Source organism: Pleurodeles waltl, chromosome 8 (assembly GCF_031143425.1).
Source record: "Pleurodeles waltl isolate 20211129_DDA chromosome 8, aPleWal1.hap1.20221129, whole genome shotgun sequence".
NCBI lineage: Eukaryota > Metazoa > Chordata > Amphibia > Caudata > Salamandridae > Pleurodeles > Pleurodeles waltl.
The window spans coordinates 1,316,953,048-1,316,980,842 of NC_090447.1; the positions used below are offsets into that span (position 1 = coordinate 1,316,953,048).

The following is a 27,795-nucleotide window of genomic DNA, read 5'->3' on the forward strand; positions in this document are numbered from 1 at the left end:
AACTATCACATTTTGACGTAAATACTCAGTGTCTTTTTAAATGAAATTGACATAGACCAACTCACTTTGTGATCATTGTTTCCCCAGTAAAACTAGTGGTTGTACCATGCATTCTCATTGTTGTACATACATTTCTGTCATGAATTTGTCTTAAACATGCTACCTTATACTTTTGTCTCTTTTTTTGTCTCTAGTTGGCAGACGGTTTGCACCCTGCCCAAGTAGGGACCCTCACTCTAGTCAGGATAAGGGAGATACCCGCTCAGATAACCCCTGCTCACCCCCTTGGTAGCTTGGCACGAGCAGTCAGGCTTACCTCAGAAGCAATGTGCAAAGCATCTGCACATAACACACAGTAATAAATGAAAAACACCATACCAGTTTCAGAAAAATAGCCAATATTTATCTATATAAAACAAGATCAATTATACTTTAAAAATCCAACACTCAGTGGTAAAAATATGAATTCTGCAAGATTTACTCAAAAATACAGTTCCTTGAAGTCGATAGCTCCACCTGGGGCTATCACGGCATCATGATCAACAAAACCAACAGTTCAGGCCGGTAGCGGCGTCGCGGGCCAGCTATGGTGTCAGGAAGACCAGCAAACAGTACCTTGGATTTGCAGGGTGTCGTGATCCTCACGGTGAGCTCTGGAGAGCGGCATCGCTGGTGTCGCGGTGTCGGTTCCAGTCAGTGCGGGAGTCGTCGGGCCCTCAAAGTCACATGCGGATCGAACTCCGGGCTGATGAAGTCAGGTGTCCCGGCGTCTGGGTTGCGGTGCGAAATGGGAACTATGCAATGTGCAGTGGCCACAGGTCACGGTGCAGGCAGCGACTTAGTGACTGCGTCCAACGGCGTCGGTGAGACCAGGGCTGCGGTGTGAAGCGGGTGGTGCAATGTGCGGTGTCCACAGGTCATGGTGCAGGCAGGGTCATCTTTGCAGAAGCACTGTCGTCGGTAGGCCCAAGACAGCGAGACGGGGTGAGCAGGTGATGCCGGAGTGCGGGCCCACAGGTTGCGGTGCAAGCAGCGGCTCGGTGAATTCATCTTATGACGGCATTGGTGAGTCCAGTGTCGCGGTGTAATGCGGGGCAATGCGACTCCGTGCGACGTGGGCAGGTCACATTGCAGGCCAGCAGTGTCGGTGGCGTCACAGTGGTTTCTCCTCCTGAACAGCACAAAACGCACAGTTCCCAGTGCTGCAGGTCGAGGAAACTGAAGTCTTTGGTGTCCCTGAGACATCCAACAGGAGGCAAGCTCTACTCCAAGCCCTTGGAGAACTTTCTCAAGCAGGACACACAGCAAAGTTCACCCTTTGCACTCTTTTCCGCCAAAAGCAGCAACTGCAGGCCAGTCCAGCAAAGCAGCACAGCAAAGGGACAGTACTCTTCAGCTCTTCTCTTTGGCAAAGGTTCCTCTTGCTTCCGGAAAGATTCTAAAAGTCTAGGTTTTGGGTCTTCTCTTCTGCCTTTGATGTTGGCAAACTTCAATGCAAAGTCTCAAGTGTTGGCAAGATACTTCCTTGTCCAGGCCAGGCGCACACCAGGGGGTCGGAGACTGCAATTTGTGAGGGCAGGCCCAGTCCTTTCAGGTGTGAACGACCACTCCTCCCTCCCCTTTACCTCATGGAACATCAGGATATGCAGGCCACACCCTTGCCCCCTTTTGTGTCGCTGTCTAGAGAGGTGCAAAACAGCCCAGCTGTCAAACTGACCCAGACAGACAATCCACAAACAGGCAGAGTCACAGAATGGTTTAAGCTAGAAAATGCCTACTTTCTAAAAGTGGCATTTTCAAACAGACAAATTAAAAAATTAAAAATCACTAAAAGATGTATTTTTGAATTGTGAATTCAGAGACCCTAAACTCCTCATTTTTATCTGCTCTGAAAGGGAATCTGCGCTTTAAGGATATTTAAAGGCAGCCCCCATGTTAACCTATGAGAGAGATAGGCCTTGCACAGTGAAAAACGAATTTGGCAGTATGTCACTGCAAGGACATAAAAACACACTAGTATATGTCCTACCTCAAACATACCCTGCCCGTGGGGCTACCCAAGGCCTACCTTAGGGGTGCCTTACATGTAGTAAAAGGGAAGGTTTAGGCCTGGAATCTTAGAGGAGCCACACATTTCCTTCCACCCAGCGTTCCTCCAAGTCTGTCAATAAAAATGATATCTCACTTGTGTGGGTAGGCCTAGCGGCCGCGACAGGGGACGCCCCAAAACACAACATGGACACATCAGATTTTTTCATTGAAAACAGTGCCTACCTGTAGATTTTGGCCTCTAGCTCAGCCGGCACCTGGGGAAACCTAGCAAACCTGCGCATTTCTGAAAACTAGAAACCCAGGGGAATCCAAGATGGGGTGACTTGTGGGGCTCGGACCAGGTTCTGTTACCCAGAATCCTTTGCAAACCTCAAAATGTGGCTAAATAAACACATGTTCCTCACATTTCTGTGGCAGAAAGTTCTGGAATCTGAGAGGAGCCACAAATTTCCTTCCACCCAGCGTTCCCCCAAGTCTCCCGATAAAAATGATACCTCACTTATGTGGGTAGGCCTAGCGCCCGCGACAGGAAACGCCCCAAAGCGCAACGTGGACACATCCAATTTTTTGAAAGAAAACAGAGGTGTTTTTTGCAAAGTGCCTACCTGTAGATTTTGGCCTCTAGCTCAGCCGGCACCTAGGGAAACCTACCAAACCTGTGCATTTCTGAGAACTAGAGACCTAGGGGAATCCAAGATGGGGTGACTTGTGAGGCTCGGACCAGGTTCTGTTACCCAGAATCCTTTGCAAACCTCAAAATTTGGCTAAAAAAAACACATGTTCCTCACATTTCTGTGGCAGAAAGTTCTGGAATCTGAGAGGAGCCACAAATTTCCTTCCACCCAGCGTTCCCCCAGGTCTCCCGATAAAAATGACACCTCACTTGTGTGGGTAGGCCTAGCGCCCGCGACAGGAAACGCCCCAAAGCGCAACGTGGACACATCCAATTTTTTGAAAGAAAACAGAGGTGTTTTTTGCAAAGTGCCTACCTGTAGATTTTGGCCTCTAGCTCAGCCGGCACCTAGGGAAACCTACCAAACCTGTGCATTTCTGAAAACTAGACACCTAGGGGAATCCAAGATGGGGTGACTTGTGGGGCTCGGGCCAGGTTCTGTTACCCAGAATCCTTTGCAAACCTCAAATTTTGGCTAAAAAAACGCATTTTCCACACATTTCGGTGACAGAAAGTTCTGGAATCTGAGAGGAGCCACAAATTTCCTTCCACCCAGCGTTCCTCCAAGTCTGTCAATAAAAATGATATCTCACTTGTGTGGGTAGGCCTAGCGGCTGCGACAGGAAACGCCCCAAAACACAACGTGGACACATCAGATTTTTTCATTGAAAACAGTGCCTACCTGTAGATTTTGGCCTCTAGCTCAGCCGGCACCTAGGGAAACCTACCAAACCTGTGCAGTTTTGAAAACTAGAGACCTAGGGGAATCCAAGATGGGGTGACTTGCGGGGCTCTGACCAGGTTCTGTTACCCAGAATCCTTTGCAAACCTCAAATTTTGGCTAAAAAAACGCATTTTCCACACATTTCGGTGACCGAAAGTTCTGGAATCTGAGAGGAGCCACAAATTTCCTTCCACCCAGCGCTCCCCCAAGTCTCCCGATAAAAATGATACCTCACTTGTGTGGGTGGGCCAGGTGCCTGCAACAGAATAAGGCCCAAAACTTGTAGAGAAAGAGGGGATAGCACAGCGAGTTTATAAGGACATATTCTTTTATACATCTTTAGACTGACTCTGCTTTGGGGACCCACATAAGTGAGGTGTCATTTTACTTGGGAGACTGAGGGCAACACTGGGGAGTAGGAATTTTGTGCTGTAGTGGTGATCCTACGAAGAAAAGCCAGGAAAATATGCTTTTTTAAACAAATTTTGAGGTTTACAGAGGAGTCTGGGTAAGAAAATGTTGGGGGATCCACGCAAGCCACACCTCCCTGGACTCCTTGGGGTGTCTAGTTTTAAAAAATGTCTGGGTTTGGTAGGTTTCCCTAGATGAAGGCCGCACACAGGACCAAAAACATAGGTGCCCTCTCCCCCCCAAACACAGGTAGTTTTGTAATATATCGTTTTGATGTGTCCACATACGTCCGTGATGTGCCAAACACTAAAATTTTGAAAAGAAACGCACTTAGGTTATGTGAAAAAGACCCCTCACCCACCAACCAAGTTGGTGGCATGCTTCATCATCAGGGTCCCACCTGAGGCACCTAGCGTGTCACAGGTGTGCTGCGACGTATGATTACAGCGGAGCAGGTTTTGTCATTTTTACCACACATACTGGTTGGATTTGGCACGAGGGTGAGTGATGGTTCAGTGGATCAAAGTTTACTAACAAGAGCTTTCACAAAAATGAAATGCACTGTTAATAACTGAAAGGCAAAAACCTGAACCAATGACTCACAGCTCGTGAGCTGTAAAGCCGCGACAAGGCACCAACCGCTTTACAGTCCATTCACACAACTTTCATACATGACACACACAAGACCATTCACACCGCCAGCCACGGGCCCAGCACATTACAACACTCACATCGACAGACAGCGCCACTCAAGGGCCCATCACTTACATACGCCCACATGCCTGATACAACAATCACACCTGCTGATGGGAGTGTGTGGACTGGTGTTTGGCTGGCAGTGTGTTGCAGTAGCCAACAGCAAGTCAATATGTACACTCTCAGCCAAGCCCCACTCCACACACAATGGCATAATTTTATTTTATTTTTTTAAACAGAGGAACCCCTAAGTAGAAAGAATTACAAAACTACAAACACAAAAGCTCTAGTACATGACAGAAATGCTAACCATGAAACTGAACACATGAAAATACAAAACGGACATGAGTTTACACTCATGGTTGTTCCCAGAAAGTCTTCTGGGTGTGGTAATTCTTAAAACAACCACCCACACACAGCCCAGGCTTTGAAGGACAATCTGGGCAGTACATTCGAGTCTCCCTCCGGATACCTCTTCGAAAACACACTCTACATTTCTTAGCTGGAAAGCCTTTTTTGGGTGTGGGAGGAATGTGCTCAGCAAAGTGGCGATCTTTCAATCTAGCCACATCCTCCACCACTGCTTCTCTAGGAACTCTGGCCTGTTCCACCACAATAAGGCTCTCTATCACTGACTCCTGAAATTTCACAAATGTCATCTTTGACTCTGGAGACCTATCCCTAAACACAATAAAAGCATTGAAGGTTGCTAAGTGGAAGAGGTGAATTGCTAACTTCTTATACCAAACGTAAGACTTACGAATAGCAGTATAAGGTTCCAACCTCTGGTCAACTCTATCTACACCTCCCATGTGCTTATTATAATCTAAAATGCACACAGGTTTGCGCACTTCAGCAACCTGACCCCAAACAGTCACGGGGGAAGTACTCTCATCATGGATGGTACTTAGCATGTAGACAGCCCTCTTTTCTGAAAATTTCAAAGCTAGCAGCTCCTCATTCCGCAAGGCACAGCACTGTCCCCTCTCAAGTTTTTTACAGACAAGCTCCCTTGGATAGCCTTTCCGGTTAGAACGGATTGTGCCACAAGCAACTGTGTCCACTCTAAACAATTCCTTGAACAACTGCACACCAGTGTAGAAGTTATCTACATAAAAATGGTGACATTTGTTGAACAGTCGTCTACCAAGATCCCACACAATTTTCTCAGTAACTCCAAAAGTGGGAGGACAACCAGGGGGGTCAATATTGGAATCCCTACCAGTGTACACACGGAAACTATACACATATCCTGTCCTACTTTCAGACAGCATATACAATTTAATTCCATATCGTGCCCTTTTGCTAGGAATGTACTGCCTAAAAACCAAACGACCCTTGAAGAGGACCAAAGACTCGTCCACACTTATCTCTTTGCCTGGAACATAGACCTCCGAAAACCGATCTACAAAATGATCAAGGACAGGCCTAATCTTAAAAAGACGGTCAGAATCTGGGTGATCTCGTGGCAAGACTAATGCATTGTCAACAAAATGCAGCATCCTAAGAAGAAGCAAATACCGATTACGACTCATGGTCGCAGGAAATATAGCTGCTGCCATCAGGGGACTAGTAGACCAATAAGAAGCCAGTGACGCCGTCCTTATCAACCCCATCAAAAAAGTCAAACCCAAAAACTTTTTTATCTCCTCCAAATTTGTGGGAATCCACTGGGCAGCTCTAGAGTGTGGCCTAAGTCTAGCAGCGTTGTCCCTCAAATGCTGCTCCGCATACAAATTAGTCTGCTCAACAATCTCTTCCAAAAACATATCATCCATGAATAACTCAAAGAAATTGATAGGCAAAAAGTTCTCTGTATTGGCGTTACACCCCGGGAGACCAGTAAAGGCAGGCAACTCTGGCTGCTCCATGTTTGGGGCAACCCAGACATCAGGTCTTATAACGGGAAACCATTCAGCCCCAGGTTGCTGCACTATTGGCACATCAGTGTCCTCCTCTAAAACAGGCCCTTCATCTGCACTGAGTGTGGCTTCATCATCAGAAGATTCCCCTCCAACAGAAACATCACTGCCAGAATCTCTGAATTCCTCCTCTGCCTCAGATGCAGAGTCCGTCTCATAATCATGATCAGACTGGGACTCAAAAAGCATACCAACCACCTGCTGAGCGGTCATCCTGCGGCTAGCCATGATCTGTCCTGCTAAAATTAACTGGACAAATTCACCACCAACAACCAGCACTGTGTAAGACAAGTAACAAAGTGTAGCTTTGTTAGTAAGAGTTATAAACCCAAAAACTATACCGCTCACTTGCCTGAAAAAGCTTGATTCACCAGCAACTACTCTGCACAGACACAGCAATCACCAATGATATCCCACTAAAAAGAAAGAAAGAGAGGCAAATTAGAAATAAGACAAAACAAATATCATTGTGCACAAATCTAAGGACAATTTCACACACAATCCTGCATTTAGTACACCCCCTACAAACATGTCATTCATGCATGGCAACAATACTCCTTTGGAGTAAATTGTTTTTACTTACCTAAAACATGCAACTGTGCAAACTGCAGGTCAACCACCGCCAAAACCGCAAGGAGCCACAGCAAATAAAGCAAAAGCTTTGCACTAGAACAAAAAGGAGGAAAACATTTTTTATCACAAATGCAAATACTTAATCAGTTGACAAACACCCTACCATCAAACATTTAGAAATTGGTGCCTAAGTGGATTCTGCCATAGGGGCAGATGGGCCTACTAAAAAAATAGGCCTGTCTGCCCCAAGGAGGCCAGAAAATACTTTTAGTAGTGTGTCCCCATGGAGAGCGACCCTTGCCAAAGGGGACAGCCCTCAAACAAAAAAACACACACAACACTATCCCTGGTGCCTAAGTGGCTTCTGCCCCCCTTGGGGGCAGATCAGCCTAAAAATAATAGGCTGATCTGTCTCCAAGGGGTGCAGAAATGGCCTGGGTACATGTGCCCCCAAAGTGGGGGGCGACCATTGCCCAAGGCCCCCCCCCCCCATCCACTAACACACACACTATCCCTGGTGTCTAAGTGGCTTCTGCCCCCCTTGGGGGCAGGTGGGCCTAAAAAAATAGGCCCATCTGCCCCCAGGGGGGGGCAGAAATGGCCAACAGGTCAATGCCCCCCATGACCAAGGGAACGCCCCCCCCCCCCCCCCCAAAATAAACAAATTTTAAAAATCCCTGGCGTTCTAGTGGTTTCTGCCACCATTGGGGGCAGATCAGCCTAAAAATAATAGGCTGATCTGTCTCCAAGGGGTGCAGAAATGGCCTGGGTACATGTGCCCCCAAAGTGGGGGGTGACCCTTGCCCAAGGCCCCCCCCATCCACTAACACACACACACACACACACACTATCCCTGGTGTCTAAGTGGCTTCTGCCCCCCTTGGGGGCAGGTGGGCCTAAACAATTAGGGGGGGCAGAAATGGCCAACAGGTCAATGCCCCCCATGGGGGGGGGGTGCCCCGTGCCCAAGGGGATGCCCCCCCCCCCCCCCACACAAAAATAAACACATTAAAGCAAATCCCTGGCGTTCTAGTGGTTTCTGCCCCCCTTGGGGCAGATCAGCCTAAAAATAATAGGCTGATCTGCCCCCAAGGGGGGCAGAAATGGCCCTAAAAGACATGCCCCCCAAAGGGGAGCGACCCTTGCCCAAGGGGCCGCCCCCCCCATCCACTACACACACAATCCCTGGTGCCTAAGTGGCTTCTGCCCCCCTTGGGGGCAGATGGACCTAAAAAAAATAGGCCGATCTGCCCCCAAGGGGGGCAGAAAAGGCCAACAGTTCTATGCCCCCTTGGGGGGGGGGCGCCCCTTGCCCAAGGGGGCACCCCCCCTCACCCCCATAAATACTCAAATAAACATCCCTGGTGATCCAGTGTTTTCTGCCCCCCTTGGGGGCAGGTCTGCCTAAAAAGTAGGCCAATCTGCCCCCAAGGGGGGCAGAAATGGCTGTAAATAATTGCCCCCTAAAGGGGAGCGACCCTTGCCCAAGGGGTCGCTCCCCGCAAGTCAAAAACACAAAAGCAATACCAAAAAAAATAAATCCCTGGTGTCTAGTGGGCATTCCTGCCTTTAATTTCCCCCGGTGCCTCTTTGGCCCAAACCCCCCACCCACCGGGAAGAGGAACTCACCTCTTCTCCTCTCGCCGCACAGGAAGCAAATGGCTTCCTGTGCGGCGAGAACCCCATAATGAAGTCAGCGCACGATCGCGCGCTGACGTCCTTATGGGGGGGTCGGGGTGGAAGGGGAAGGGCTTCCTCTTCCATCCCTGACTTTGGGGGGGTGGGGGGAAGCACACAGAGGGAGCGAGAGCGCTCCCTCTGGGCTGTGTGCTGAGGACGTAATAGTTACGTCCTCGGCACGGCAGCACTGTGCCGCAGGACGTAACCATTACGTCTGCGGCACAGAACGGGTTAAAACTGCACACGCAGACACTGCAGTTGCCGGTCTGAGCCATGTTTATAGGGCTACTAATGTGGGTGGCACAACCAGTGTTGCAGGCCCACCAGTAGCATTTGATTTACAGGCCCTGGGCACCTCTAGTGCACTTTACTAGGGACTTGCTAGTAAATCAAATATGCCAATCATGGATGATCCAATCCACAGTACAATTTATGTGGGGAATACTTGCACTTTACCACTGATTAGCAGTGGTAAAGTGTTCAGAGACAATAAACCAGCAAAATCAGACCCGAAAAAATAGGAGGAAGAAGGTGAAAAGTTTGGGGATAACCCTGCAGAAAGGGCCTTTTCCAACAATGACATTGTTATCTCTTGCACATTTCACATCATTGTTCTGCTGCCAATTTCCCCCCAACAGTAGACGTGGGAAGCAGGTAGGAAGTCGGAAATTCAATGGGTAAAACGTTTAGCTTCATTCCAATGAGTTTTGAAGTCTGATCTTGCAACACAGCGATATCCATTTTACAACAATGCTGAAACAGATTGTTTAGCTAGACATCAGATCAGTCACCTTCAGCCAGTGGCCCAATTAGAGCAGTTATGTATTTTTTTTTTAGTTGGAATAAATACCAAATCGGTGAAATTTGTCTTTATCACATTTTTACCTTTGGCAGCTAATCCAGTGGGCCGTTGTGGCGTATGTAGGATTCTTTCTTGTTAAATCTCCTGCTGAATTGGTTACGTTTTTCCCCCAAAATGGTGAAATCATTTGAACTTTAATATGAAGTGAAGTAAAGTGACTTCGCCCATCAGTTGCAAATTTGATTTTGCGCTTTACAAGTTTGGTGTGCCATTTTAAATGTAAACATCCTTAATTAGACTCTAATGCTCAGCAAGCGCGATTTAACTGTAACTTGTTGTTAATTAATATGCTTTTCTTTCTCTGTCATTTACCGTGGCTTGTTTTTCAGCCAGTAAAGGCCAATTTGAGGGCCAGTAGTGCAGTGTACTGTCCTGGCTCAGGCTTCACTTTGACTCTCAAAGTCTGTGTCATGTTTAACATTCCACGCTTTTGGTTTGTCTGGAAAGATCTTGCGGCTCTCTTGCAGTCTTCATTGTGAGATTGAATTGGAAACACTATATTGCTAGTTTGTCCAGCATTACGTTATTAAAGTATACAAAACATGTAGCCCTGCAACATGTCGTGTTCACAAGCAACCTATAGTAAGCTGCTGTGTAGGTTCCAGTGCCCTATGGAAGGGTATTCTAATAGGAACAAGGCTTTTTTCACTTCAAATCTCTTTGCCCCATCAAGGCTGCTCCATTCTGATCTACCAGAAATAAATCCCGTATTGCTACACGTATTACAGGTTTAACCAGTAGTCCATTTTCAAAAGCATTACTTTATGCCACAAGCAGGATTGCAGATTCCTATTGATCTGCATCCTAATGTGCCTGAAAGGCTGTACTGCTGTCTCCTTTTTCGAGCGGGACAATGAATGTTACTGCAACTCCAGGCCTAGTTTTCCTCATTTAAAATTACTACTAAACTATTAAATTCCACCAGGAATAATGCATTTAGTTGACGTATAAAGAAAGAGTTAACACTTGAAAACCATGAAAACATCTCCCTAATTCACCGTTACCCATATTTATTTCTATGTTTAATAGGTGAATTGTGATACACCCAGGCGCCTATTATAAAGAAATGACAACCACTCAACAGTAATAACTTATTACATTTGGGTTCTGATGTCTCATTACCTCTGCCAGAGCCTCCAGCCGAGGGGAAAGGCAGGTCAATTCACACAGCACGATTAAAGTAGCTGTTTAAAGAGCAAAGTGTTGCTTTTCTTTCTTTTGCTCTGTTTTGCTAACTGCACAATGACCAGCTGAAGGGAATATTTATGCCAACATTTTTATTTATTGCGTTCCTTAGGTAATTGTAGAAAAGTTAATCTTTCTGCATGTTTCTACACATTCTTAACTAATGCGCCTTTTCTATAAAAAACTGACCTTTATTCAAATCATTCCAATATCTTTTTGCAACAGATACTTAACAGCATTTTTGCTGTGTTGCGTTTTGCACTAGAGGTTTTGTTTTTATCCTTTACTTCATGTTTGCAAACATGCTCTTTTATATGAAAGAGCTATGACGAACAATTTAAGTGGTTTGTTGGAAAGATGTTGGTGTGACCTCGATGGCTTGCAACATCCTTATTATATGACAGGGAGTTCTTTATCCCATACATGCTTGCAACTTCTATTCATGTCAGCAATTATCATCATCTTGCTGGCTATTTTTAAAAAAATGTGGGTTCAGTATCTGGGGGCAGTGGGGTTAATGTCGAGACGTTGGCAGCTGTAATAAGACACAGTTACTTATAAATGCTATCAATGTGTTTTGCAGGCTCTTTACAGATTAATGGACAAGGAACTCCTTTCCACGTCTGTTGTTCCCCTGCAACTAAGCAAGGCATCGATGTGTATGATAAATTAGAGGAATGCTGCAAACTGAATCTCAAAAAAAAAAAAAATTGCATTTGTTTTCCTTTCAACCTTCCATTTTTGTTTGACGTCTTGCAGGCAGCAGAACTTGCCGAATTTACTGCCAAGATTGCCCTTCTTGAGGAAGCCAAGAAAAAGAAGGAAGAAGAAGCCTCCGAGTGGCAGCATAAAGTAATACGTTGGTTTATGTTTAACTTTGTGATCACATAGTTTGACTTGTATATTTCTTTGTGTCCACTCTTTTTTCACATGGCAAGGCTTTGACATTATTGGTATCTCTGAGGGCCCTAATAGCATAAACTGTCTTTGTGCCAATCACTGTGTGCATAAGTAAATACAGTCGTGCGCTGCTGCTCACAGAGAGTCAGTATATCCTCGTTTGGCTAGCATGTCAGTCTGAATGAAAGGAACAACAGGGGGTATTCTGTTTGAGTCATACTGCTTTTGCATGCAACACTTGCTTTAACTGTTGTAACGTGTAACCATTGTAGACCAAAATTAATGTGAGAAGCCACAGACTAGCAAAATATTTTAATGTCTCCTTGTTTTTGTATGCTGTGTATTTGAATAGTCATCCCTTGCTTTTTATTATACTCTTTGTAGCATTTGAATAGATTGTTCTGTAATCCAGAGAAACCTCTTTGTGCAGCCTCAAACACAAATCATGCTAATTTGAGTATGGAAGAACTTCAGCTTGGACTTCTAATTCACACTTTTATGGGGTAGTCTTATTCTTTATTTTCTTTTTCCTAATCATTCTGATATGTGTCCTAATCTTCTCAAAAAGAATATTGTAACTTTAAACCAGTTAAGAAGCTTTATACACGCCTGTCCCTGTCTGTATATACGCACACACGAAATATTTTATAGGTCATTACGAAATATAGATTTCTTCATCATAATGACAGCCCAAACACTCTGCAGAGCTTTACAATTGCTAAGGCTATAAAGATTGTGTTGCATGGACGACCAAATCGTGTGGCAATGTTATTTTAATTAGGCAGCAAAAAGGCACAAATTATAAAGCACATTCAATAACGCATTCTTTCCATCCATTTGAGTTAGAAATATTTTTGTGAAATCTACAAATTATGCAGCAGATTGTGAAGAAAAAAAAATGCACTAGACCCATAATTATGTGATAAACGTTGCAACCAAAAGATCTCTTACATCCACCAGCCCTCATCATTTCCAGTTGTTTCATTAAACATTTATTGATTAAAGGCAACAGTGACATAAACACAATAATACCAATCAGTGCCCTTTGTTAACTGCCCTTCGAAGAAAGCCGTTTTTATAAGCTTGTGATCTGATAGAGACTTCTAAACACAGATTCCTTACCTTAGAATTACCCCCGGCATCAGACTAAATCCTGATTTTTTTTTTTGGGAGCAGTACCCCTGCACGCCAGTAGGTAAGTGTTGGGCTTTGCATTCAATTGTCTGCACCAGAAGTGACGTGCGCGGTACCTATATCGGCACCGCAGTACGCTGTCAGTTATTTTCTTTCCACACCAGTCCACGCAGATCTGGAGAGAGCTACCCCCAGTCACTTTTTGACTGACCTTTTTTCAACACTTTTTTGAAAATATCTGAGACATTGTTTCCTGTGTGTGTCAGGAATGTCCACAAGGAAAGTCTGCTTCAAGCCCTGCCTGTCACTGACAGATGTCTGTGACGGACTCTCACCTTGTTTTCTTCTGATGCCCTGAGCAAAACCACAATGCGAAGACCTGAATTCATTGCCAAGCCATGCATCCCAGGGCCTTGAGGGAGCAAACGTTCAACCTACTTGCCACTCAGTGTGAGATGCCGCAACAGTCTCAATTCGGTCAAGAGAAAGGTCCTGGAATTGGTCGCCGAGCCGTCAGTCTTCATCAGAATTGTTCAAGCATTCGAGTAAGTCCCCTGAAAAAGGCCAAGATGTGGATGTTTTTGACTCCACACCGTCCTAAGTCTTCCCTCGAGACAAGGTGTCATTTGAGGCCTGGCTCCGGTTGAGCTTGTACCTGGGCTCGTTTTATACCTCCCTGAGTTTCTAACAGCCTGAGCAAATTTTATGAGGCCATGCACCTGTGAGGAATTGGCAGGTGCTATTCAACTGGTCACTTTCCCAGATACTGGCATGGTCTTGCCTCCTACCCTGGGTGTGATGAGTAGGGCAGTTGAGATACTGGGATTTAGCCTGCTCCCAGTGGCAGCCAAGATTGTCTTGCCTGAGGTGCATCAGTCGTAAGTGATGGTGGAAGGGGCTTCCTGCGGTTAATGGTGGACCACAAGCACTTTCAGTTCACCTTGCTCTCTTTCGTCCTTACCAACGCTGATCGGGTGTTAACCAAGGTGATGGCAGTGGTTGCAGCTCTTCTGCAGCGATCAGGGGTACCAGTCTTTCCTTAGCTCAACAGCTAGCTGTTGAAGGCAGGCTCACCTCCGGCAGCTGCCTCCCACCTCCAGACTACGGCGACCTCCAGCACTCTCTGGGGTTCACCATCAATGTGCGTAAGTCACACCTGACTCCCCTCTCAGATGCTCCCCTTCATTGGAGGTGTTCTGGACACAGTTCATTTTTGGCCATATCCTCTTGAATGGCGAGTCCAGGATATTCAGGCTATGATACTGATGATTCAGCCTCTATCCTGGGTTTCGGTGATTCGGTCTGTGTGACTTCTGGGTTTCATGGCCTTCTGCATCCTGCTTGTGACACAGACCCCCTGGCATATGCAGACTCTGCAGTGAGACCTTAAGTTCCAGTGGGGGTCAGCATCAGGGGAATCTCTCCGACATGGTCAGATCTCAAAAGAAACTGCAAAAGATCTGCAGTGGTAGTTAACAAGCCGTGATTGGGTCAGGAGCAGACCCCTCTCTTCCTGAACAGATCTGACAGCGGTAACACATGTTACTTCTGAGATGGGGCAGCTACCTGGGAGAGATGGAGATCAGAGGCACCTCCATCCAGAGATGGTGCAAGGTCCCTTTCAGCAGTGAGGAGAGCCTTGGTTGGACCTGTTTGCGACTGCAGAGAACACGCAGTGTCAGCATATCTGCGCACTGGAGTTTCCAAGGCTACTCTTGCTTGGAGATGCTTTTCATGTCGAGTGGAGCATAGGTCTCCTGTCTGCCTTTCCGCCCATACCACTCATGCCCAGAGTTATCAAGAAGATCAGGAACGACCAGGCCCAAGTCATCCTTGTGGCTGCAGACTCGGCTCTGAGAGTTTGGTATGCTGAGCTGTTGAGCATGGCCATCAGTCCTCTGATCAGGTTGCCCCTTCGGAAGGATCTTCTGCCGCAACAACAGAGGAGGGTTCTCCACCCAAACCTGTCAACCCTCCACCTTCTTGTGTGGAGATTGAGCACCAACAGTTGACAGCTTTTGACCTTCCACCCAAAGCCTGCAATGTTATCTTGGCAGCCAGACGTACCTCCATCAAAATGGGATATTTCTGCTGTTGCAGCAAATTGATAGCATGGTGTTCAGAAAAGCAAGTCGATCCTCTTTCTGCTCCCCTTTCTCAGGTTCTTCTTTTAATTATTTCCCTTGCCCAGCAGGGCTCTGCTTTGGGCACCTTAAAGGGCTAGCTATCTGCCATCTGATCCTTTTTGCGGTTGCCAGGTCAGCCATCCCTTTTCAAGTCACCAGTTGTCCATAGAAAGATCTTCAACTTATGTTTCCACCTTCACCCATTATAATGCCTCAGTGGGACCTCAATTTCATCATTAAATGTCTGAGTTATGCTCCCTTTGAGCCCCTAGATTGCCACCAAGAAAATCGTCTTGAAAGTAGAGGACAATCTCATCTGCCCAGAGGGTCAGTGAGCTCCATGCTTTGTCATCCAAGCCTACATACCTAACCACCTTTCCAGACAAGCTGGTTCTTCGCACTAGAGCTTTCTTTCTGCTGAGAGTTGTCACTCCTTTTCATGTAGGCCAGTCCCTCACCCTGCCTACCTTTTATGCTCCACTGTATCCCTCTAAAGGAGAGGAGTGACTCCATTGACTGGATCCAAAAAGAGCGGCGGCGTTCTATCTTGACCACACAAGAGTTTCAGGTGGACTATCAACTTTTCTTGGAATATGTTGGAGCCAAGAAGAGGAAGGCTGTGCAGAAATGGACCATCTCCCAGTGGATTGTGCTCTGCATTAAAATATTCTCTGCATTGGCCAAGAAGCAAGGCTGCGATAACTGAATTAGCATGCAGAGTCTATTCTTTGACATCTGACTGACAGAAATGTGGGCTTTTCTGGCCACCTTCACCAAGCACTATTGATTACATAGTCGGGTCCGTTGGTATGTGCACTTTGCCCATTCAGTCTTGCAGTACTTTCTAGTGTGTGAATTTGTTCTGCAGACCCACCTTCTGGGGGAGGTATTGTTTGGGTATCTATTCTAAGGTAAGGAATCATTGGCTAGAAGTCTCTATTAGATGAGCAAGTTGCTTACCTTCACTAATGCCTTATCTAGTAGAGATTCTCTCTAGCTGCAGATTCTTTACTGACCCACCCATCCTCCTCGCTCTCCAAGCCGAACTCTAGGGACAAGGTTTTTCCTTTTCAGGCCGTAGGTTTCCACCTCTGCATTTTTCTTGGCTCTGCACTACTGGAATGGAATGCCGCCAGAAAACAAATGATGCCAGCACTCTGTGATGGCGCCTATATAGGCTCTGTGTGCGTCACTTCCGGTGCAGACAGCACCATGCAGAACAGAACGATGCCACCTACCAGTGTGCAGGGGTACTGCTCATGAAATATTTCCATATCCAGTCTGAGGCCTGGAGATAATTCTAAGGTAAGGAATCTGTGGCTAGATAGTCTTTTCCAGATAGGGCATTAGCAAAGATAAATAACATGTTCTTTGTGATGTCAGAACCCCTGCATGGCAATATTAGCTAATTTCAGTTTTTTTGTAGTGTTTGAGTCAAACCTGTAACTAAATTGTCATCTTTGTTTTTTTCTGTGAATTACCTTAAAACTTTAAGCGAATTTCTTTTTTTTTTTTAGAATGCATTTATTTTTCTGTTCCCCAGATCCCTCCCGACCCCCTACGCCCCTCCTGCTATCCCCCAGGCAAAGCCAAAGGATGTGTGCAAGGACCGTAGGCTGAACGCCCACTACGCACAGGCCAGCTTCTGCACCTAACCCCCAGTCAACTGCCAGCCCCTGCTGCACACAGCTTTTGGCAGAGTGGAGTGGTAGTTGGATGAATGTCCTTTTGTGGTCCATTTTTTTTTTTTTTTTTTTTTTTTTTTTTTTTTTTTTGGTGGGCCCTGTTTTTACTTTACCTTTGGGTACCCCTGAGCACTGCTCTAGGGTAAGTCACCTAATGAGATTCCCATTGCCCCCTCCCCCGGATACCTCCGCCCCCATGTCTGTGATTTCTTTTTTTCCACAGTGGGAAACTTCGAGTTGCAGCGGATTCTCAATTTTCAAGGTGGCTGAAAATAAATCTGAGTACTTATATGGCCAATCATATTTCTTAAAAAAATCAAAATGTGATTGATGGGATTTTCAGTCATGTTTCCGGAGGAGAGCCGGCAGATGTATTAAAAAGGAGTAAACATTTGAAGTGCATTCTGCATTTAAAAAAAATAAAAAACAACTTATATAGCTCAAAATCTATTGTAGAAAGTCAATAAAAGCACACTTTCTGAGTTAAGTTTTATTTATATGCCAAGTGTGCTTTTAATCAGTTTAGTGGTTCAGACTGTATTCGTGAACACAATTTCCTATTGGAGCTAAAAAGGAAAGTCACTTTTTTCCCAACTCCTCCCTCACATCCCTCCTTTACATTTTTTTCATTCTTTTGCCTGCACAGAATTGGAATGCCGTACTTTACCCGACTGAGCTAGTGATTTGCCAAATTCTGTGCATATCCATTCTCAAGGTCAAAAGTTGCAGGCAAAAAAATAAACCTTTTTAATGCAAACGCGTCTGAACTATAGACTACTGTACTGCGTAATGTATATTATGAGTAACTTTGTAATGTGGTCCAGGTTTGCCATTCTGAGGTAGCTATTCTAGTTTCTCATGTTTTTGGGGTGTTTTTCTGGGCCTGGGGAGGCTTCTGTCATAATGCTATCTTCTGCACAGAAGAAGAAATAGCTTTTCAAAACTTGTTCTACTTGCAGATTAGAGAAATTGTTAATCTTCATCTTAAATGCATTCTGATAGACTTCCAGCTGCAGATTCCCTCACCTTTTGAATATTCACCAGGCATCAGACTGGATTTGAAAACTTCTCAGCAGTACTGCTGTGTGACTGAAAATGGCACCTTGTGGCTCTGAACAGACGCTGTTCCACTCCAGAAATGATGTTCTAGGCCTTCATAGGCTTTGTTCAGGCGTGCTGATGTCAGTTCCTTTCTTTCTGTGCCATCCGAGGCAGGTCTGGAGCTCCTTTTATCTCTGAGAAATTTATCCTCAAAATTTCCCCAGTGTGCAAGTGATGCCACCTCCAAAAACTACAGGTAGGGTCTGTCAAACAAATGTCTGTGAAGGATCCCCAACACGTATTCTCATGGGGCCTGGGGTCGAGCCACACCTAAAAGCCCTGCACCCAGTTGTGTGTTGATGAACCAGTAAGGCTGTCAAGTCACACAAGGCGAAATGCTACATCTCCAAGCATAAGAAGATTCTGTGTTGGGGCTGCTCCAAGTCATGGTCCAAGTCCGACGTTTGTTCAGTCTCTTTCCTGGAGATGTTGGAGCTGCTCGAGAGGCCAATCTTCGTCACTCTTCAAGTCATCAATTAAATCTACAAATTAACCTACGAAATTGAAGTGGGACTCCACTCCCTCACCTGACTTGCATTCACCTAAGAAGAAGAGGGGGTTGTGCACTCTCCTTGACCTTGCTTCAGAGGTTGTCCCCTTTCGGAGGCATTCCACAATTAGAGTTCCCGAGGCCGAATGCTATGTCACTTCAGATCAAAGAGTTGTGCTCAGCTATGCCCAGGCTCTCCAGATCCCTTCCTGACTCCTCTGGCATGCCTCCTGGCTCCAAGGAGCGGAGATGCTCTCCACCTAGTGTACTGCTGGCTGATTCATCCTTGGTGTCAGTCGGACCCTTCAGCCCCCGTGGTCTCTGGCTCCACTCTCTTCCCAGATTCTGGTTTTGAGTACTGCACCGGCCCTGGATTCCTTGACACCAATGCGGACTCTGCCAGAGGAGGACCTGATTGTTCTCTCTGGTGTTGAGTCAGCCCCAATCCAACCTCGACCAAAGTTGCGCCTGATTCCACCCGAGGCACCTCTTTCTCACTTGGACACACCAGCCCCTCAAGGGAGGCATCCCACTTTACATTTCCTCTTTGATACTGATTCAGATGACTGCAACCAGGGTGATGAGTTCTTTCAACCCTACAATGATGACAATTGGTGCAAGGATTTGCAGGAGGCTAGTGGCTTTAAAACCTCTCCCGGGGCAGCTTTTTTTTCTCTCACAGGACCATCCATGGAGGAATCTGCTTCTTGCGCCGTGGTTATGCGTAGGGCAGCCAAAGTTCTCGACCTTTGGCTCCCCGTCATGGAAGGGAAAACTAAAAATCTCTTCTACAACCTGGACAGATTTCTGCTGAGCCTCTTCTCACATTTAAAGACACTAATGGGCACTTTATTAGGGTACTGGGCCAAAACTTGTTCTGGGCTTCCCGTCAGCTGACAAATCATTCTGCTCTGGGTGAACATGCTTTCCTGTCATAGGACCCTTCATTCGACAGCCTCGTGGTACAAGCCTCCACAACTCCATCTAATTCACACAAGGTTCCTACCACTCCCCCTTACAGAGAACCTAAGCAAGTGGAATCATTCAGCAAGTGGGTATTTACCTCCACCAACCTGGCCTTCAGCTCTGTCAGTGCCAGCTGCTTGTTGGAGCACTAGTTCCATGCCCTTAGGTATTCGGTGACACAAGTCCTCCCTAGTGTGAAACAATTCAAGATGATCATGATGTGGCCAAGCTCACTATTTGTTGTGGTTTGGATACCTCCAATTCCATTGTGCGAGCTATTGGCACCAGTGTTCCCATGCATGGCTGTGATCAACTGGGTTCTCCGGCGATGTCCAGTCCCCCCTAATGGACATGCCCTTTGACTGGACACACTTGGACGGGTACAAGGTTAATTCTGCTCTTGAGTAATTTGAAGAGAGCAGGGCTACTGCTTTCTCACTAGGCTTCTCCGCCCCTTCGTCCAAACCATACCAGCTTTAACTCAACATTCACAGTTTGGATGAGGCATTCCTTACTGCCAGCCTGTCTAAACCCCTCAAGGTTTCTAGCAGTTTAGCGTCCGAAGTGCCACCCAGATCAGCAGCACTCCACAGCCCAACCGCTAAACTTCTTTGGCATACCCTTAACATAGCGCAGCCACCTAGTGGGAGGCAGAATCCAATGATCACTTCCAGGGTGGCAGGCAATCCCTTAGAACAGGTGGGTCAGCCACCTCCAGACTAAGGCGAACCTCCTGTAATCTTTGGGGTTCACTGTCAGCTTGCCAAAGTCACTCCTGACTCTTTCTCAGGCCCTTCTTTTCTTTGGGGCCCTTCTTAACAAGGTTGGGTTGTTGTGGGTTCATTTTAGCATCTTGTTTGGGCACATTTGTTGTAGCTTAGGCCTGTTGCCTGTCCCCTTTTAGCCAGGTATTTCATGTATTTGTTTATTTCATTTTTAGCATGGCTTGCTTTTAGCGGGGATGTTTTATTTTTTGATCAACTGCTTTTCTGCAAAAGCATTGTTGTTGGTTCCTTTGCACGACATTTCACCCTATACCGCTGCTCAAGGCTGTGCATGTTAATTTATCTAGTATTGCTGCCACAAGAGCACGGAGCAAACTTTCGACACCTAGACACATGATCACGTCAGGCCTGTTCTCAGAACACAACACGTTTTGTTATAAAAACATCACACATGCCGAATTAGGTTAGAGAGGTCATTCCAGCCAGAGGAGCCATCCTATGCTATGTGCCACTTCATTGCAGCTTTTCTGATCCCGGCCCTGTCTGTACAGCCAACTGAGGAGACAGCCAGCAGACCCCTGTTTTCAGGTTTGGGGGCGGGGCTCCTTCCATGGATTAACATGGGCAGAAAGGGCTATCACTGCAATGCTCAAACAAAGATGCTAGGGACGTAGATAGGAATTCTTAGGCACATATTTATTCCAGGATGTTGGGACTGTTCATCTGTTTTTCACTAATGGTCACAATTATAACTGTGAAATGTTTCATCTTTCTAATAATCGCAGCTTATGTCCTTTATCATAGAATGCAGTCTTTTCAATTCATACATTGAAAACTGTCCTGCATCTCTTTGTCGGCCTTTGCATGTACGAGACTTGTGCAAATGAGAAAAGGGGGCAGGATCTGCCACCCGTGACTTTCCTGAGGAGTCAGAGTGTCATGTTTTCTAGGCTGCCACAAATCACTTTTACTTCCTAGGTTTGGGTGAGGTGCTGCTTGCTAGCCCAAATGGTTAGGCTGACAGCTTCCAACCAATGAGGGAACAACTCAGTCACCAACACATGGAGGTGCTACGGCTCGAAAACCAGCAGTCTTGCCCCCAGGGTAAGAGTCTTATGACATGGCGCCACCAACGTTGGTAAGGCACTAATTTTACAGGTATTCTGAGTAGCTCTCTCCCGCACATTCTAAGGGTACCCTAATTATCTTATGCAGAGACGTCCGTGGTGTTAGGAAAAGTCCTCTTCAGCTAAATGGGCAGTACCTATCTTAGGCTGTAGGTTGAACCATAAAAGGATTCCTCCGTTGGTGTTCCCAACTATGATCCCTATCTCTTGATATGGCTAGTGCCCAATTAGTAAATATCCCAGAAAACTGTAGACAACCAGTCACACAGTTTCTGTTATCTAATGGACTAACCAGTGAAGGTTGGGGATTTTACATTTGTGGTAGAGGCACACAATGCGTACAGAACAGAAATGTTCTACTCATGGGTCATCTTACCTGCAGTCAATGCAGACTCAAAAGCATTTCACACTTACAGAGTTGCATATGTACCTCAACAATACAGAGCATACCAATATTTAGAGATACCACTGATTTATCAAGAATGTCACAATTGGTTTAATTGCACCTTCCCACATGTAATACAACACATTAAATTAGTTCTCCTAAGCAATGTTGGACCTACATAGCCAACATTGGCTACATATACACCACATCCTATGCAGGTACTAGAAGTGCATACTTTATACAACAATCTTGTTGATATAACTTGAAACCTAATACAGTTTCTGCCTTCCACCTAGAAAGAGAGTCCTGAATATTCAGGCTAGGATCCTGATCTTTCAGCTTCGGTTCTGGATTTTAGTGGAGTCAACTTTGAAGCTGTTTGGGCTGATTGCATCCTGCTGGTCGTGCACCCTAGCTGGCATATGCACGCTCTGCATTTAGATTTAAAGAACCCAGTGGGCCCAACATCAAGGGTACCCCTACAACCATGTCCATATTTCAGAGGAGGCTGCTGAAGGTTTGCAGTAGTAGTGGCTGGACCGCAAATGGGTCTGCAGCAGATCCCTCTTCCTTCGCCACCCAGAGCTGGCAAGGGTGACTGATGCATCGCTTCTGGGCTAGGGCTTCCATCTGGGAAAGGCGGAGATCAGAGGCCTCTGGTCTCTGGCAGAGTCCCAGCTCTACATCATCCTTCTGGATTTGAGGGCCACCCGTTTGGTGTTGAAAGCCTTCTGGCCATTCATCAAGAGACTCGTACATGTGCTCATAGATAGCTCACCTGCTGTGTGGTACTGCAACAAGAGGGTGGGGTGGGATGCGTACCCTGTGCCAGTGGGCCTAGCTCCTCTAGAAATGGCTGGACCACCAAGGTTGTGGTTGACTACTGCCAGAATTCTTAAATGCCAGGGCAGACAAGCTCAGCCATCAACTCCTAGCAGATCCCGAATGGGAGTTACAGCTGGAGGTGGAGCAAGGATATCTTTGGCTCAGTGTTTTCTTCACTGCTGAGATAGGACAATGTCAATTATTAAGCATCTTTGAGTTTCCAAGGCGTCTCTCACTTGGAGATGCCTTCTGCCTCTGGACTTCTGTATGTCTTTCCACTGGTACCACTCCTCCTAGTCATCCTAGTGGCTCCCGATTACGCACAGAGAGTATGGTATCCAGAACTCCTGGGCTTAAGCATATGTCCTCCCATCAGGGTGCCTTTCCAGGAGGACCTGCTGTCACAGCAACAGGGCCAGGTTCCTCACCCGGGCCTTCGTGCTTGGAGATTGAGCAGCGACTGCTGAGCATCGTTGACCTTCCTCCAGAGGTGGTTGATGTCATCTTGGCAGCCTTGCATCCCTTATGAAAACTGTATTCACCTGTTGTTGGGACAGATTTGTGGTTTGGTGTTGAACACTCCAGATTGACCTCTTCCAGGCCAATTCATTTAATGTTCTGATTTGTTTTTTCTCTTGTCCAGCAGGGCTTTCCTCTGGACACAGTTGAGGGTTATCTTTTGGCCTTCTTACGGTTGCCGTGTCAGGCCTCACTATTCAAGTCACCAGATGTGATTTGATTTTGTAAAGGGCTTCAACATATGTTTTCCCTCTTCCTTTCTCATGACCCAGCATGTCCAAACATATCTGATATGCACTCGGAGCTGCCACTTATGGCTCCTTACCTTCAATAGCCATGGCACAGTGAGTGCATGAGCTTCAGGCTCTGTATGTAGATTCCCCCCATACACTACCTTCTTCCCAGGCAAACTGGATCTGCAAATACGGGCATCCTTCCTGCCGAAAGTTGTGATGCTATTTCATGTTGGTCAAAAAAATCACCTTGCTTGTGTTCGGTGTCAGCCTTACCCCTCTAAGGAGGAGAAACTCCTTTGTTTGGACCCCAAAAGAGCAATGAGTTTTTACATAAATCATACCAGATAATACTGTGTGGACAATCAGTTTGTAGGGTTCTCTGGAGCGAAATGGAGCAAGGCTGTGCAAAAGAGGAGCATCTCAATCTGGATCATGCTTTGCGTTGAGTTCTGGTATGCATTGTCTGAAAAGTAGCCTCCAGAAGGACCGCATTCACATTCTACCATGGCCAAAGCTGCTACCACTGCATTGGCACACTAATTCCCTGTCCTGGACATTTGCCTGGCAAGCACTATTGTTTGGACAATCAGTTTCACCAAGCAGGGCATTTTTCCCACTCAATCCTGCAGGATTTGTTTAGTTTGGGTCCATTTGCAGACCTGTCTCCAAATCCTCTTTGTTTCCTATTCAAAATATGAGGACTCAGTGGCTAGAAGTCTGTATCACGAGAACAAGTTACTTACCTTTGGTAAAGCTCTCTCTGGTAGAGACTCCATCCAGCCACAGATTCATCATGGACTCTCCCATCCTCCTATTCTGTGACTGGAGTGTATTTGTTAATAAGATCCTAAGTCTAGCAATCTGCACACTAGTCCCAACCAATTAACTATTGGGCTGCTGCGACTGGAGGTGCCGATGGCCACTAGGCAACTGACAGTGCGCAGGAGTGGTGCTTATATGGGCTCATGTCATTTTTCGGAGCGGGACGGTTTCCGTGCTGAGCCGCGCAGCTCAACCTACTGCTGTGCTGAGGTACTGCTGAAAAGTTTCCTGATCCAGCGTGATACCTGGGGAATATTCAAAAGGAGAGAAATCTGAGGCTGGATTGAGTCTCTACCAGAAAGAGTGTTACTGAAGGTAAATAACTTGTTCTTTAAAGGTAACCTCAAGTAGATATTCTTCTGACTCATGAGAAAAGTAGTTGTCTGCTGCAGTGTTGTACAGACTAAACCAAAAGGAAAAATTACCTAATGTATGCTCTGTCAATTCTATAGAATTTCAGTCTGTTTAACATTCCACCAGTTCCATTGGTGCAAAGATAATCATACATAATACACCAGCAAATGATCATCCACTTTTACCAGTGCTGAATTGTGTGCGGCAATTGTGTAGCAGTAACCCCCCCCCTTTTTCCCCTAGCGCCTTGAGACCCGCACGGGTGAGTAGCGCGCTTTATAAATATTTAATGATTTGATTTGATTTGATTTGCGGCAATCATAGAAACAGATCACAGAGTTCAGATGCACAGAGCGTTATCTCTTTAAATGTAAGAGAATCTGTTACCTCAATGGAATGGGTATGTCCTGCATCCAAATATACATTCATTAAACTATCATGCTTGCGAATTGTGAGGTTAGCACTCTTGTTATCCACTTCCTGAGGGTGGTGGTAGATGTTTGGTTAGCAGTAAGAAGACTGTCAACTAAAGTGGTATATTCCTTTCATGAATGTGCCTTTTAGTTTGTGCATTTTTTCTATTTCTAGTTTAACATCCGCTAGAAGTTTTAAGTGAAGTCAAGACTGTCTTAGTATCCTCCTTTGGCTGTTTTCCTTTTTTCTAAGAATACTGCTACTCTTTGGAAGAAAAGTTGTAACTATAAAATGAGTTTCATATTGCACAGTTGTCTTTCTAGTCTCCTGCATTGTCTTGATCAGCGTCCAACTTTGCAGTTTGGATGATAAGCTTTTGATGGGGTTTGAAGGTGCAAAATGTGGTAAGTTTATCAGGAGGTGAACTAGTTGAAAGTGTATCTTTTCGGTAGTGAAGATTTGCAATAATTGGAAGGGAAAGGACCCTGCAGTAGGATTAAGTGCTAAGAGAAAGCAGCAATTTCTGCTTTGTTGCTGAGTGTTCCTCTATAGACAGTTTCTAGGGCTTCTGTCTAGTCATCGTTATATTCTTTCTGAAACAACTGTTTACAGACGCACGTGAAAGAGGAGTCTCAGTTTCAGAAGGATATGCTTGAAATCTACTTGATGTAATTCTAGTGTTTCATTCAGCTGTCCTCTTACTTGGAGTGGTTCACGTAGGGAACCTGCATTAAGTAGTAATCATTGGAAAAACCAAGTTACTTTTTGGTGACATTCTTTCTCATTCATGTCCATCTTCCTGTTGATTTCTTAAGACCCCCTTTCTCCTTTCTTCTAAATAAAGATTACAATCACTGTTACATGTTCTTTCTCTCCTGCCTATTTGTTAAGTGTACTGAAGAAAAATAGTGTCGCATCTGGGGAAGGCGTCATAGGGAATCTGCTCAAAGCCTCATTTCCATCATACCCTGTGTCAGTCCATTTGTCCCATGTCAGACGCTCACTGATAGATTTCTTAAGCGTTTGTGCACTAGGAGCCACAAACATAAATCATGTTGCTTCACAAGCCACTATGTACCCATAAGTAACTTGGAATCTTAAAGCCAGCTGGATTGCAAATACTGGTGTAAATATATTGTTTGTTGTGTGTGCCCTGAATACCCTACTGAAGTGGTGTTCTTGCGTGGAAATTGGTGTCGCAATTTCTGAAAGGATACTTGAATAGACCCTGGCATCTGGTCTTGCTACTTATGCACCATATACGTATAAAGGAATACTTCAAACATAACAGCGTTCTGTAATGTTCCTTGGGAAACCTCCCTAATGGACCTAATTAAATTGGTCCACTCATGCTAACCGAACACACATGACCTATATTGGATGGATATGCTGGTTCAGTTAAAGGCTATCTAAGACGACTGCCCACAGGAATGGTGAAAAACCATGAACAGTTCATTACTTGGACAACTGTATTTAGGGCAGCGTACACTTCCACACAGGTCCTTGGGTCTCGCGGCTGACCCTCGCTTCCATAAGTCTGCTTTTTTTCCCTTTTGTGACTATGGAAGGAGCTTCCGTCCAGCCACCGTACCGCACATGCTGCACAGCCTCTTCGGGAATGTAGGATCCACCACCCTCGTGGATCTGGGAGCCAGCGGTCTGGCCAGCCCTCTGCCCCCCTCTGGAGCTGCCTCCAGACCTTCCTAGTCTGACGATTCCCCACCAGGCACCAGTCTGAGACAGGATTCGCATTCACTTGCTCCGCTGGCAGTCCATTACATCAGACAGGTGGGTTTTGCAGATAATCAGAAGGGGCTACTCCGTCCCCTTCGAAACTACTCCTCAACCCACAGCACCATCCTACATTGGGATGATGGAGGATCACTTGGCACTTCTCCACAAGGAGGTTATGGCTCTCTTGCCCATGGGAGCAAAGGGTCCCTGTGCCCAGGAATAGGTTGTGGTTGTTATTCCCACTACTTTCTGGTGCCCAGAAAGGAGAAGCGCCTTCACTGTATTCTAGATCTTCAGTCACTCAATTCTCTTCCTAAAGAATATGCTCCCTCTTGCTCCGGTTCTATCTGCACTGGATGGTAGCGTTGGACTTGCAGGATGCTTACTTTCAGATTCCCGTCCTGCCTGCCCACAGTAGTTACCTACAGTTTATGGTTGGCCATTAGAACTTTCAGTTCACTGTGCTCCCCTTTGGCCTTACTAACACCCCTCAGGTGTTCGCCACGGTGATGGCGGTGGTTGCAGCTCATCTGCGCAAATCAGGGGTTTCAGTCTTACCCTATCCCATTGTCTGTCATCTCCCACCTCCAGACTGACAGAACTTTTGCATTCACTGGGATACACTATAAATGTGCTGAAGTCACACTTGATGCTCTCTGACGCTCCCTTTCACCAGAGCTGTTCTGGACACATTGCAGTTTCTGGCTTATCCTACTGAGCGAGGAGTCCAGGATATTTAGGCTATGATAGTGATTTTGCAGCCTCTATCTTGGATTTCAGTGAGAATAATTCGGAGGTTGCTGGGTCTCATGGCCTACTGCATCCTGCTGGAGACACATGCCATGCCTGATGGCATATGTGGGCTCTGCAGTGGGACCTAAAGTTCCAGTGGATGCAGCATCAGGGGAATCTCTCTGACATGGTCCATATCTCTGACAGAACAGTGTAAGATCTGCTGTGGGGCTAACAAACCACGTTTGGGTCAAAGACAGATCCCTCTTCCTTCCCGAATCAGATCTGACCGTAGTGATAGATGCATCACTCCTTGGATGGGGCAGACACCTGGGAGAAGCGAAGATCAGAGTCTTCTGGTCTCCGGCGGAATCTGGACTCAACATCAACCTGTTGGAACCCTGGTCTATCAGACTATTATTGAGCGCATTTCTCCCTCTCTCAAAGGAAAGATAGTGCAGGTGATCTGATAGAGATTTCTAGTTGCATATTCCTTACCTTAGAATTTCCCCCAGGTGTCAGACTGGATCCGGGTAAGGAATCTGCAACTAGACTATGGCGGTCATTCCAACCGCGCCGCCCGCCTGGCGGGAACCGCCGAATGACCGCACCGCGGTCAAAAGACCGTGGCGGCCATTCTGGCTTTCCCGCTGGGCCGGCGGGCGACCGCCAAAAGGCCGCCCGCCGGCCCAGCGGGAAAGACCCAGCAACGATGGAGCCGGCGGAGTTGCTGGGGTGCGAC

General features: G+C 46.2%; 1 protein-coding gene across 3 annotated transcripts in view; it reads left to right on the forward strand.

The window, feature by feature from the left end:
• RDX (radixin) overlaps window positions 1-27,795 on the forward strand; it is a 506,777-nt gene that overhangs the window by 381,062 nt on the left and 97,920 nt on the right. For all 3 annotated transcript variants that reach the window (XM_069202305.1, XM_069202306.1, XM_069202307.1), the window contains one exon: window positions 11,538-11,630. In XM_069202305.1, the coding sequence (XP_069058406.1) occupies window positions 11,538-11,630 (93 nt within the window). The remainder of the gene's footprint in view (window positions 1-11,537; window positions 11,631-27,795) is intronic.